The sequence below is a fragment of the Anomaloglossus baeobatrachus genome, chromosome 6, assembly GCF_048569485.1.
Source record: "Anomaloglossus baeobatrachus isolate aAnoBae1 chromosome 6, aAnoBae1.hap1, whole genome shotgun sequence".
NCBI lineage: Eukaryota > Metazoa > Chordata > Amphibia > Anura > Aromobatidae > Anomaloglossus > Anomaloglossus baeobatrachus.
This window is the reverse complement of record NC_134358.1, coordinates 386,560,877-386,575,353: the sequence shown is the minus strand read 5'-3', so window position 1 is coordinate 386,575,353 and position 14,477 is coordinate 386,560,877. Positions and strand designations below refer to the sequence as shown.

Below are 14,477 nucleotides of genomic sequence, written 5' to 3'. Positions count from 1 at the left end.
TCTGCATATAAAAAGGAGTGATCACACCTTGGGGAGCTGCTGCACCAAGTGGACTAACATGAATCATCGCTCCAACATTAGAGATGTCAATTGAAACAAAGGAGAGGATTATCAAACTCTTAAAAGAGGGTAAATTATCATACAATGTTGCAAAAGATGTTGGTTGTTCAGTCAGCTGTGTCTAAAATCTGGACCAAATATAAACAACATGGGAAGGTTGTTAAAGGCAAACATACTGGTAACCCAAGGAAGACATCAAAGCATCAAGACAGGAAACTTAAAGCAATATGTCTTCAAAACAGAAAATGCACAACAAAACAAATGAGAAACAAATGGGAGGAAACTGGAGTCAATGTCTGTGACTGAACTGTAAGAAACCGCCTAAAGGAAATGGGATTTACATACAGAAAAGCTAAACAAAAGCCATCATTAACACCTAAACAGAGAAAAACAAGGTTACAATGGGCTAAGGAAAAGCAATCCTGGACTGTGGATGACTGGATGAAAGTCATATTCAGTGATGAATCACAAATCTGCATTGGGCAAGGTGATGATGCTGGAACTTTTGTTTGATGTTGTTCCAATAAGATTTATAAAGATGACTACCTGAAGAGAACATGTAAATTTCCACAGTCGTTGATGATATGGGGCTGCATGTCAGGTAAAGGCACTGGGGAGATGGCTGTCATTACATTTAAATGTCCAAGTTTACATTTAAATTTTGGACACTTTTCTTATCTCATCAATTGAAAGAATATTTGGGAATGATTAAATAATTTATCAAGATAATAATGCATCCTGTCATAGAGCAAAAACTGTGAAAACATTTCTTGAAAGAAGACACATAAGGTCAATGTCATGGCCTTCAAATAGTCCGGATCTCAATCCAATTGAAAATCTTTGGTGGAAGTTGAAGAAAATGGTCTATGACAAGAATCCAACCTGCAAAGCTGATCTGGCAACAGCAATCAGAGAAAGTTGGAGTCAGATTGATGAAGAGTACTGTTTGTCTCTCATTAAGTCCATGCCTCAGAGGCTGCAAGCTGTTATAAAATCCAGAGGTGGTGCAACAAAATACTAGCGATGTATTAGAGTGGCTTTTTGTTTGTTTGTTTTTCATGATTCTATAATTTTTTCCTCATAATTGAGTGAGTCCATAATTTTTTCCCCCTGTTTGGTCTTGAAAAGTAACCGTTACTGGCTAGTACATTATGTTTTCATGATTTTTTTTAGTGTTTCTTAAAGCCAGAAAGTTGACATTTGAAATTACTTTAGTTTTGTGCCATGTCTGTGATCTGCTTTTTTTAAACAAAAGTAAACAACTGAATGAACATCCTCAGAGCCAGGTGAGTCCATCATTTTTACCAGGGGTTGTATTTCTATCCTGTTCAAAGAGCATCAGGCTGTGTCAGGTGATGCGATGCGAGACTCGCACAAGATATGCACAAGTGTGACTCTGGACTTATACTCAGATATGAGGCTACATATGCTTTTACTCTTCCACTTCCAAGTGCCTCTTTATAAATTTGGCAACTATTTCAGCTGTGTACGCCAGCTGGAGACTGACATATGTCAGTTTTGTGCCATGTCTGTGATCTGCTTTTTTAAACAAAAGTAAACAACTGAATTAATATCCTCAGAGCCAGGTGAGTCCATCATTTTTGCCAGGGGTTGTACATGCAGCTGACCCCCTCATGTCAGGAGAGGCCAGGTGATGCGATGCGAGACTTGCACAAGTGTGACTCTGGCCTGATATTGCTCTTGTCATCTAGGCTTCAAAAAGTACAAGTACAATAGAGTGGCCTTCTGTCATTAAATCTTAGCCCTGTGCTAATCGTGCCACAGTATATACAACAAAGCAGTATACACAGCTCAGTCAGCGTTCCAACCCCTCGACCTGCGCTTAATAAGGAAGATCCTCATTCATCACAAACCTCACAAATAAAAAAATGAAAATGCCAGTTTACTGCATTTATACTTCTAGCCATAGTGAAAACTGCAAGATATTGATAGTTACAAAAAAAAGAAACACACAAAAAATCTAGAAAAAAAGGATTATAAAAAGCAGGTTTAAATATTATTCAATTTATCAATTATGTATTTTCAGTAAAACATAGCTGAAATACTAAAAATAAACAAAACATATATATTCAAGACCAATTTATCAATGAAAAAAAAATGTAAAAACTCTAATTTTGATGTTTAAAAAAATATGAGCCTATCTCCCTTAGAATAAAGAGTTTTGTAACACATATGGTTGACAGTGGAAAAACAATGTAGAATTAGATGTAATGTACTAAAAGTCTAAAAAAAAACAAATAAAAAAACCAAAACAAGGCCATGCACATAGCACCAGCTTGAGGGAAGTACCTGTATCCTTATTTATTTAGGAATAACATACTGTCAGCATATTGTGGCAACAGGTGTTTGTTTTCTGTACCTTGTTTATTGATATTGAGGTATTGATCCTCTAGTGTGACTAACTATGGAGCACCATAACTCCTGTTAGTTGTGAAAATTATTAGGTACAGTATTTATCATTACTTGGTAGGGCTTTTTAGGGAGAGTGAGGGTCAGCCGTCAAGGAACAGGGGCGCCCAGCTACGTTATGGTGTCATACCCTCCTTTGATAGGCAGAGCCAGACACAGTGACATATTAGGGTCACTAGAGTATAGATGTGTGTACTGGATTGGTATTATTATATTATTGTTATATCTGCCTACATATATTACGATTTTTTGGCTACCCCTGATCCATATGAGCTCCCTATTTTATATCAATTTACTGTTTGAGTTTTTGGGTTAATCACCTGGGCGATTTTAATATTATTTAATTAAACTGAATTTTAAAAGGAATTGTATTGCACGTTGTAAAACATAGGTATAATAGGAGCACATTCACACCATGGCCATTTCACAGACAAAACTCAAGAGAAAAAAAAGAACACAAAATGAGCATGCACATTATGGTAAGTAAATGAGTAAAAAGCAGTATTGCATGTAAATAACAGGGCACTTGGTTATTACTTTTTGATTAAAACAAACATAAAAGCCATCCCACCGCAACAAGGTGTACGTAGTCGGCACAGTCCAACTCTAATATTAAAACCTTACCTTATGTCAGTGACATCAATGTGAATAATGGCAGAGAAGCACACAGCTCTCACTACAGCCATCTGTCCATGGGAAGCTGTATAGATGTAATGTCTACCTTAGACGGAGGGACCACACCCCCATTTGTCCAGAGTACAAAAAAATACAGAGAAAAAAAAGCAAAAAAAATGAGCCGGAGCATAAGTTGTTGTATGTGCAACAGGAGCACATTCACACATGGCTATTTCACAGAGAAAACCCAAGAGAAAAACACAACATGAACAAATAGTCTATAATAAGTAAATGAGGAAACAATAATAATAATAATAATCTTTATTTCTGTAGCGCCAACATATTCCGCAACGCTTTACAATTCAGAAGTTCATATACAAACAAACATTCATAAGTAACAAATATAGAAGATACAATAATTAAAGCAAAAATAAATACAATCTTAATCTACAATGGGATGAGGTGGGGGGTGCTTATTTACAACGGTTCAGCCATCTCAAAGAAATGGTGGATAGATAAAGGCTGCATGAGCCAGTCAGCCAATCTTTGTAATGCTCTTTAAAGTGGTGGAGTGTGACGGATAATTATGTTCTGAGAAATAGTGGAGGAGATATATAAAATTGCCTTTGATTAGGGAGGGTGATAAGCCACCCTAAAAAAATTTGTTTTTTGGAAGCGTCTGAAGCTGTGTAAGTTGTGGATCATCCTAATTTCTTGGGGTAAAGTATTCCAGAGAATTGGTACAGCTCTGGATAAGTCTTGGAGCTGGGAGTTGGAGGTTCAGATTAGTGAGGATGTTAGTCAAAAGTCGTTTGCAGAGTGTAGAGAATGGGTGGGGTGACAGACAGAGATGAGGGTGGAAATGTAGGGGGGGTGCCGCACTGTGGAGAGCTTTGTGGGTGAGAACAAGCAGTTTAAATTGAATGCTATAATGTATGGGCAGCCAGTGAAATGACTGGCACAGTGTGGGAGCGTCTGAGTAACAATTAGCCAGATAATTGACCCTGGCTGCCACATTAAGGATGGACTGGAGAGAGGAAAGTCTAGTGAGGGGGAGTCCAATTAATACACAATTGCAGTAGTCAAAGCGGGAGTGGATCAGCTCCACGGTGAAGATTTTTGTTGTTTCCATGGTAAGAAAGGGGTGGATTCTCGAGATGTTCTTGAGGTGCAAGTGACACAAGCGGGCAAGAGAATGTATGTGGGAGGTGAAGGAGAGATTGGCGTCAAGTATAACACCCACACAGCGAGTCTGCGGGCTAGGAGTTATCATTGTGCCGCACACAGATAGGGAGATGTCAGGTTTAGGGAGGTTAGAAGATGGAGGAAATAGAAGTAGATCAGTGTTGGAAAGGTTACGTTTCAGATAGAGAGCAGACATGATGTTGGAAAATAGCAGTATTGCATGCAAATAACATATGTACTAGAAAACTAATGCTGTACACATTTTTTTCTTTCTACCTTTTTACAACCCTGAAGAGAATTCCGGACTTTGGTGATTGAGATGGTGCTGGCCACAGATATGTCCTGTCACTTCCAACAAATCAAAGCAATGAAGAATTCTTTGCAGCAGCCGGAAGGGTGAGTTACCTTGTCGTGATGGTCTATGGTAAAAGTCTACAGTACATACTGGTAGGCGGGATTATTTTCAAATTTCAAATCTACAGTTAGGTCCAGAAATATTTGGACAGTGACACAATTTTTCGCGAGTTGGGCTCTGCATGCCACCACATTGGATTTGAAATGAAACCTCTACAACAGAATTCAAGTGCAGATTGTAACGTTTAATTTGAAGGTTTGAACAAAAATATCTGATAGAAATTGTAGGAATTGTACACATTTCTTTACAAATACTCCACATTTTAGGAGGTCAAAAGTAATTAGAGAAATAAACCAAACCCAAAAAAAAATTTTTATTTTCAATATTTTGTTGCGAATCCTTTGGAGGCAATCACTGCCTTAAGTCTGTAACCCATGGACATCACCAAACGCTGGGTTTCCTCCTTCTTAATGCTTTGCCAGGCCTTTACAGCCACAGCCTTCAGGTCTTGATTGTTTGTGGGTCTTTCTGTCTTAAGTCTGGATTTGAGCAAGTGAAATGCATGCTCAATTGGGTTAAGATCTGGTGATTGACTTGGCCATTGCAGAATGTTCCACTTTTTTGCACTCATGAACTCCTGGGTAGCTTTGGCTGTATGCTTGGGGTCATTGTCCATCTGTACTATGAAGCGCCGTCCGATCAACTTTGCGGCATTTGGCTGAATCTGGGCTGAAAGTATATCCCGGTACACTTCAGAATTCATCCGGCTACTCTTGTCTGCTGTTATGTCATCAATAAACACAAGTGACCCAGTGCCATTGAAAGCCATGCATGCCCATGCCATCATGTTGCCTCCACCATGTTTTACAGAGGATGTGGTGTGCCTTGGATCATGTGCCGTTCCCTTTCTTCTCCAAACTTTTTTCTTCCCATCATTCTGGTACAGGTTGATCTTGGTCTCATCTGTCCATAGAATACTTTTCCAGAACTGAGCTGGCTTCATGAGGTGTTTTTCCAGCAAATTTAACTCTGGCCTGTCTATTTTTGGAATTGATGAATGGTTTGCATCTAGATGTGAACCCTTTGTATTTACTTTCATGGAGTCTTCTCTTTACTGTTGACTTAGAGACAGATACACCTACTTCACTGAGAGTGTTCTGGACTTCAGTTGATATTGTGAACGGGTTCTTCTTCACCAAAGAAAGTATGAGGCGATCATCCACCACTGTTGTCATCCGTGGACGCCCAGGCCTTTTTGAGTTCCCAAGCTCACCAGTCAATTCCTTTTTTCTCAGAATGTACCCGACTGTTGATTTTGCTACTCCAAGCATGTCTGCTATCTCTCTGATGGATTTTTTCTTTTTTTTCAGCCTCAGGATGTTCTGCTTCACCTCAATTGAGATTTCCTTAGACCGCATGTTGTCTGGTCACAGCAACAGCTTCCAAATGCAAAACCACACACCTGTAATCAACCCCAGACCTTTTAACTACTTCATTGATTACAGGTTAACGAGGGAGACGCCTTCAGAGTTAATTGCAGCCCTTAGAGTCCCTTGTCCAATTACTTTTGGTCCCTTGAAAAAGAGGAGGCTATGCATTACAGAGCTATGATTCCTAAACCCTTTCTCCGATTTGGATGTGAAAACTCTCATATTGCAGCTGGGAGTGTGCACTTTCAGCCCATATTATATATATAATTGTATTTCTGAACATGTTTTTGTAAACAGCTAAAATGACAAAACTTGTGTCACTGTCCAAAAATTTCTGGACCTAACTGTATTATCTAAAAAAGCTTCACTGTGTGGCTTTCTGGAGTGTTCTCAAGCTCTTCTCAAATACGATTGAAGAATTAAAGCTCACATTCACAATGCACATCCTCTAGTTATAGAAAAGGCTGCCACATTAGTCTGATGGGATACAAGTATAATCAGGGCCATAATTCCAGTTCATGCAGCACTAGGCACAAAGCCTGAGTACACTTACATCTGCGGACCATTTCTAACAATTAATACCACTCCCACACAGTCTCCGGATAACACCTCCATACTGTTGCTAATTGAATAACTATTACAGGAATATCACATGAGGTAAGTGAATATTACCGTCAAAATGAGACTGAGTGCAGTGATCATATAGTGGTCAGACATCACATAGGCAGTCTGTGGAGATTACTGGACGCTGGTCACATGTAAAGATGAGCAAAAACCTGTTGAAGTTTGGGTTCTGAAGGTTCAGCCGGACTTTAGATAAAGTTCTGTTCTAAACCCAGACTTGACCTGGACCCCATTGGAAGTCAATGATTCAGCTCTCCACCCAAAGGTAGCAAGCCATAAACAGAGCACTTGCGGGGGAAGGTGGGTGAGATTTTTTTCTGCACACTACGTCCGATAACACTGTTGTTACCCCCCGTGACAGTTGATCAAACTCTGTAAGCGGCTCGCACTGGGCTGAGCATCAAGTGTACCCGAGCACAGCGGTGCTTGTTCAAGTGTTCAGCATACGTAAAGCCCCCTGCAACTGCAAACTTAAACACAGATTTTTACCTTATTGTTAAGGTGGGTTTACACACTGCAACATCTCAAACGACATCGCTGTAACGTCACCGGTTTTGTGACGCAATAGCGATGTCGTTTGAGATGTTGCAGTGTGTGAAACACATCAGTGACCTGGCCCCTGCTGTGAAGTTGCTGATCGCTACAAATCGTTCAGGACCATTCCTAGGTCCTTTGTTTCCCGCTGTGCAGCATGCATCGCTACAAAGTTTCAGTGTGTGAAAGACTTTGCAGCGACTTTGTTAGCAACTTCCCTTTCAAAAAGCTGCTTATCAACGTCCCCAACAACCAGCTAGGTCGCTCTGCAGGTCCGGATCGCTGTTGCGTTGTTGGCCAGGTTTGCCTGTTTGACAGCTCACCAGCGACTCAACAGAGACTTAGGGAGGTCGCTGTTACGTCACAAAACCGGTGACGTTACAGCGATGTCCTTTGCGATGTTGCAGTTTGTAAACCCAGCTTTAGGGTCCATTTATCTCTAGTCACATGTAGAATAGTCATTAGAAACTGTCACATACAAATAAGCAATTACATCCAGCTATTTACTCAGGTGATGTCCTCTCTAACTGCAACAATTAGTTTTACCATCTTCTCAATCTAATGACCACCATTATGACTTTTTTCAACTACAAAACAGCTCTGCAGAGTTTGCAAACATGTTCCACCATTGCAGTTTTAGACCTTAGCTTCTGCAGTCAATATTAAAAATGCTGCCTCTAATGGGCCCCATGTACTATAGATAGCTGCTTACCAATCTTCGGCCAACATCTATTTCACTACAATGTATGTGTAATTAATAGCGCTATATAAGTGAATAAATATTATATTATTATTATCATCATTACTCACCCATGAATAGGAACGCTTTCTATGAGAGAACTGTTGCCAGACTCTTCTGTTCTCCTCCAGACTCTTCTGTTCTTTTCCAGACTCCTCTGTTCTCCTCCAGACTCCTCTGTTCTCCTCCAAACTGCTCTGATAGAGGCTGATCTTTCTCAGAACAAATAGATCAAATGTCCAAAATCTGATATCTCGGATCCTTATTAGAGATGAGCGATCTTCTTCAGAAAATAACGGAAAATAACAAAATCATAGGATGCTTGGCAGGATTGGGTCGGGATCGGAAGACCAAACATTTGACTGAAAAGTCAAAAATATTTGGTTTGGATCGGTAAATGTTCAGTTTGCAGAAACCATCCTCTCCCAACCCCATCACAGTCATGTTATGTATTGGCATGACTGTGATTGGCCAGGAAAATCACTGTGAAAAAAAAGGAAGCAAAATGGTTAAAGTAGGACATAGTTACAAAGTCTCCTCGCGGCTGCCATGCTACTTTCTGGTTTGCTCATTATCCCTTATATATATTCACTGCTTTCCCTACCCACCGTCATGTCTGATTGGCGCAGTCAGACCCCATCCCCAGACAGCGTCTGTGATTAGTTGGAATTACAGATGCTGACTGCATCATTATACAGGTGTAAAATAACTAAAATATCGTAGGGTGGGTCCTCCACCTATTGATACCAGCACAGATAAAGCCCATGGCTACTGGCTGCAGCCCCCAGCCGTGCGCTTATATTGGCTGTGTATCAAAATAAAAGCTTACGCATACGGCTCTTTTTTTAATTATTTAAATAAATTATTTTTAAAAAAAAGCATGTGGTCCCCCCAATTTTGATATCCAGCCAAGATAAAGCCCAAAAGTTGGGGGCTGGTATTCTCAGGCTGTGGAAACCCGTGCTTATTTGGCCCCCCAGCCTAAAAAGAGCAGCCAACCAGGATTGTCACATCCATTAAATGCGACAATCTCAGAACTTTACCTGGCTTTTCCCAATTGCCCTGGTGCGATGACAATTGGGGTAATAAGGGGTGAATGACAGCTCACAGGTGCCATTAAGCTCTAGAGTAGTAATGGGTCTATGAGACCCCCCATTACTAATCTGTAAGTAAAAAAAATAAACACAGAAAAAATTCTTTATTTGAAATAAAATAAAACAATCACCCTCTTTCTTCCTTTTATTAACTCCCAAAACACCCAGGTCCTATGTAATCCACAAGAGGTCCCATGACGATCCTGTGCCACATCTGAACTGACAGTGTGCAGCCATATAACATGACCGCATGCTGAAACTTAATGCACAAACTGAGCCTCAGCGATCAGCTGTGACGTCACTCAGGTTATATGTGGTCACAGCTGAAGATTCCCATGGCCCTCCATCTGTGATTACAGGTAACCTGACCTTAGGAGACCTCAAAAAACTCAGTGACCTCACCTGAGTTCACAGACCTGCATCTTCTGACAGAAAAACACATTTTTTGCCAAGCGATGTAGATTTGGTGCTGAAATTTTTACACCATATTCCTGCACCAAATCTACACCTCCTTGCAAAAAACATGCCTCATAACCACATGGTAGCGCATGTGTCTTTGATGCATTTTTTTTTTGCCAGGAGGTGTAGTTTGGGTGCTATGATGTAAAAATTTCAGCATCAAATCTGCATCTGTTTGCAAAATAATGCACACAAACGGTTTTGACGCCGTTTTTGTGCAGTTTTCAGCCAGCAGGTTCAAATTTGGTGCTGAAATGTCTGCACCAGATTTCAGCACCAAATTTGAACCTCCTGGTAGAATACCACACTGAAACATCGTCAAAACCGTTCTTGTGCATTTTTTTTGCCAAAAGATGCAGATTTGGTGCAGAAATGTTTACAGCATATTCCTGCACCCAATTTATATCTCAAGGCAATAAAATACATGAAAACTGCATCATAATAACGCATGCAGTTTTGTTGCGTTTTTTGCCAGGAGGTGTAGATTGGGTACAGGAATATGTAGAAATTTCAGCACCAAATCTGCATCTCTTGCAAAAAACACAGTTTTCTGCAAGGAGATGCAGGTCTGTGATCTCAGTGACCTTCCCTATGGTGATGTTACTGAGTTCATTGAGGTCCTCTGAGGTCAGGTTACCTGTGCTTATAGGTGGAGGGTTGTGGGAATCTTCAGCTGTGACCGCAAATAACTCGAGTGACATCACCACTCATTGCTGCGGCTCAATCTCTGCCTCATGTTACAGCATGCAATAATGTTCTACGGCCTCACACTGTCAGTTCAAATGTAGCAGAGCTGGAATCGCCGTGAGACCTCGTGTGGATTATGTCGGACTTGGATGTTTTGGGTGATAATAAAAGGGTGAAAGAGGGTGGAGTTTTTTGTATTTTATTTCAAATAAAGGATTTTTTAGGTGTTTGTGTTTATTTACTTTCACTTACGGAATAGTAATGAGGGGTCACATAGACACCTCCTATTATTAATCTAGGTATTAGTTACAGCTGTGAGCTGACATTAACCCCTTATTACCCCGATTGACAGGGCAATCGGGATCAGCCAGGTAAAGCACCGGGATTGTCGCATCTAATGGATGCAACAATCCTGGGAGGCTGCAGGCTTCTATTTTTAGGTTGAAGAAAAGTCAATAACCATGGGCCTCCCCAGCCTGAGAATACCAGCCCCCAGCTGTCGGCTTTAGCTTGGCTGGGTATAAAAGTTGAGGGGGTAACCAAACGCCATTTTTTAAAATTTATTTATTTATTTAAATATTTTTTGGAAAAAAAGCCACATGATAAGGGTATGCAACCTGCAGCTGTGGGCTTTATCTGTGCTGGTTTCAATATATGGGTGGACTGCATGCCATTTTTTTAATTTATTTATTTGTTTATACCAGTATAATGCTGTCAGAGTGGATGGGGTCACGATCTGACTGCAACCAATCAGAGACATCTGTAGGTGAGGAAAATATGTATGAGGGATAATGAGCGGCGCCGGAAGTAGTGTTGCAGCCGCAGGGTGACTCGGTAAGTATGTCCTGCTTTGTTTATTCCTTGTTTTCTTTTTTTTTGCAGCCCCCCTACACATTTGCAGCCCCCTGCACCATGTTACAGTTTAACACATAAGTTCTGCCTCCCATCGAATTCAATGGTTTTGGCTAGGATCGTCGATCGAATCATCGATCTGATCAGCGAACCCAGGCATGTTTGGTGATCCTGACTTGATCCAATCCTATGCAGGATTGATTATGTCTAATCCTTATCTCCCCTAACATCAACTGGTGGAGAATTAGAAGGCCCCCATAAACATTAGACTGTAGGTATTAAGAAAAAAATAAATTAATTCAGCTCACCTCTCTTCACCCTAGGGTCCACCACCTATGCACGGAACGCCCTGGCCTGGGCGGATAAACACAGTTAGAGGAGAAAAAAATGTTTCCAGCATCGGTATATGGAGAATTGTTATAAAATGTGAATGTGAATTCCATGACTAACCGCAAGGTTGAAACGCGTAGGATGGGGATAATCCCCGTGTCTCTCACTGTGTGCCCCTTTGCCCTTTTTGTGTGTGGCATCCTGTTTTTAATGGACTAAATAAATGTTCTAGTTTTATAACAATTCTCCATATACCGATGCTGGAAACATTTTTTTCTTTAGACTGTAGGTACAGCCCATTGATATTGGTTGGTTTAGCTGATGTTATTCTAATGTATAGGGTATGGGGGCTTAAGTGATTAGACAATGAGTGGCCCTCTCTTTCACCCCATTCCCTCAATCTTACTGACCTACAGAATCATATTGTCATATCATTATTATTATTGCACAATATTCATCATAAAAGCGAAGCACAAAGCAAATTGGGAGTTGCCAATCAGCAGCTCTACTAGACCTCTAGTACTAATTTCCTGCTGATTTTATCAAAACTACAGAAAGCAGCCCAGTAAGTGACACATACCTGGAATAGGGGTCTCTGCCTCTAAATCAAGCTGCACTCAGATTAGGTGGCAAAAACCGGGTAATTCTCTTCAAAGTTATTTGCCTCCCTCTGAATGTGCTGGAACTTTAAACGTTTTTCTTCAACCATAGAAGCTTCGTATATGATGTGAGACAACCTCCATTGTCCATGGGGCCCCATAGCAAAAATCTGAATGGGCCCCCCCCCTTCCCCGATAAAAAAAATAAAATAAAATATTAACATAATAATCATCATACATGTTACTGGGGGCAGCTTATAGTCAGAGATAACACATACTTCTACATAGTATTACTTAACAACACCCACCATACCAAGGCCATTAATACATTGCAAAATAATGCCGCCACACCATGACCAAATATCACCACATAGAGTCTGAATATAACCACCATCCTGTTACTGAGCAAAGTCCACTGCACCAAGACCAGTGGGTTCACACTGCAAATCCCCCCCAAAATCTGCAATATGTGAACTTGGCCTAAAGTAGTGATGTCCTTCTTCGTGCCCCTCACCGCACACACAATATACATTTTCACATCTATCTCCCCCATATAATGGTAACCATTTTGACCCTCTTCATAGCCTTAGGATCTATAGATCTATAGTAAAACTCTGCACAGTACAGGCACAATTCACACACATACAGAGACACACACATTGATGGCACAGCACATGGGCAAAACACACACACAGACATATAGCACAGCACATGGGCAACACACACACACTGATGGCACAGCACAGGGGCAACAGACACACACACACACACACACACACAGTGATGGCACAGCACAGGGGCAACAGAGACACACACACACACACTGATGGCACAGCACAGGGGCAAAACACACACACAGACACATAGCACAGCACATGGGCAACACACACAGTGATGGCACAGCACAGGGGCAAAACACACATAGTGATGGCACAGCTCAGAAGCAACCGACACGCACAGACACACACACACACCGTGATGGCACAACACATGAACAACAGACACACACACACATACATAGTGATGGCACAGCACAGGAGCAACAGACACACACACACACAGTGGTGGCACAGCACAGGGGCGACATACACACACACAGAGTGATGGCACAGACCATGGACAACACACACACAGAGTGCTGGCACAGAACAGGGGCAACAGACATACACATAGAGTGATGGCACAGCACATGTGCAAAACACACACACACACACACACACTGATAAAACACACACATACACACACACACACACACACACACACTGATAGCACAGCACATGGGCAAAAATATATACACACACACTGATGGCACAGCACATGGGTAACACAAACACACTGATGGCACAGCACATGGGCAGCACACACACACACTGATGGCACAGCACATGGGCAACACACACACACACACGCTTATGGCACAGCACAGGGACAACAGACACACCCACAGAGTGATGGCAAAGCACAGGGGCAACAGAGACACACACAGTGATGGCACAGCACAGGGGTAACAGACACACACACACACACACACACACACACACACACACACACACTTATGGCAAAGCACATTGACAAAACACATACAAACACTGATGCCACAGCACATGGGGAAAATACACACAGTGATGGCACAGCACAGAGGGAACAGACACACACACAGTGATGGAACAGCACAGGGGCAACAGACACACACACACACACAGTGATGGCACAGCACAGGGCCGACATACACACAGAATGATGGCATAGCACAGGGGCAAGAGACACACGCACACAACACAATGATGGCACAGCACAGGGCAGTTTTTCTGTAGTGTTACAGGCAGACATTTGTACATCATAATACTCACCTGGTCCTGTGCTGTGAGAGATGATGATAGTGGCTCCGGCCTTCCTGTTGCATGCACTTCCTGTCACTCCTCCTGGCTGCTCCTTCTCTCCTATGCTTTTTCTTTCTATTCCTTCTGTTCTCCGCTGCTCACTCACTGTTTTTCTGCTCTCTGTTTGCTTTTCTCTCTTTTCTGTGGTCTCTACCCCTACTCCACTCCAGCAATGTTTTCCTTTTCATCATTTCATTCTCCCGCGCTGTTCAGCCCCCTTTCCTGCTTGGCTGTTCTCCTCCTGGCATCTCTAACAGCTCTCTGATCAGAGGAAGAAGCTGTCTGGCCACTCCCTCCTCTTCAGCACAGGCCGCGCGCATTGTGGGTGCGTCTGCATCTCTGCGTTGGCCAGCCTACAGCTATACAAGCAGCGGCGTTAACAGCTGCTTGGTGATGGCTTGGGGGCATGATGCATGAAAGTAAAAACACATACATTGCAGGTAGCCGCCCCGGTCCCCTCCAGCTCGCAGCCCCGTAGCCGTGGCGTGGTCTGCCTCTATTGACGGTACGCCACTGGGCGGCACACGTGTTACTGAGGGGCACTACACGTGTTACTGAGGGGTGGCACACGAGTTACTGAGAGGCGGCACACGTGTTACTGAGG

The 14,477-nt window shown here is 42.1% G+C and overlaps 1 protein-coding gene across 3 annotated transcripts in view; it reads left to right on the top strand.

Annotated features, from left to right (window-relative positions):
- The window catches only part of PDE1C (phosphodiesterase 1C), a 1,233,587-nt gene that overhangs the window by 1,052,840 nt on the left and 166,270 nt on the right, over window positions 1-14,477 (top strand). For all 3 annotated transcript variants that reach the window (XM_075315087.1, XM_075315088.1, XM_075315090.1), the window contains one exon: window positions 4,585-4,686. In XM_075315087.1, coding sequence (XP_075171202.1) covers window positions 4,585-4,686 — 102 coding nt within the window. The remainder of the gene's footprint in view (window positions 1-4,584; window positions 4,687-14,477) is intronic.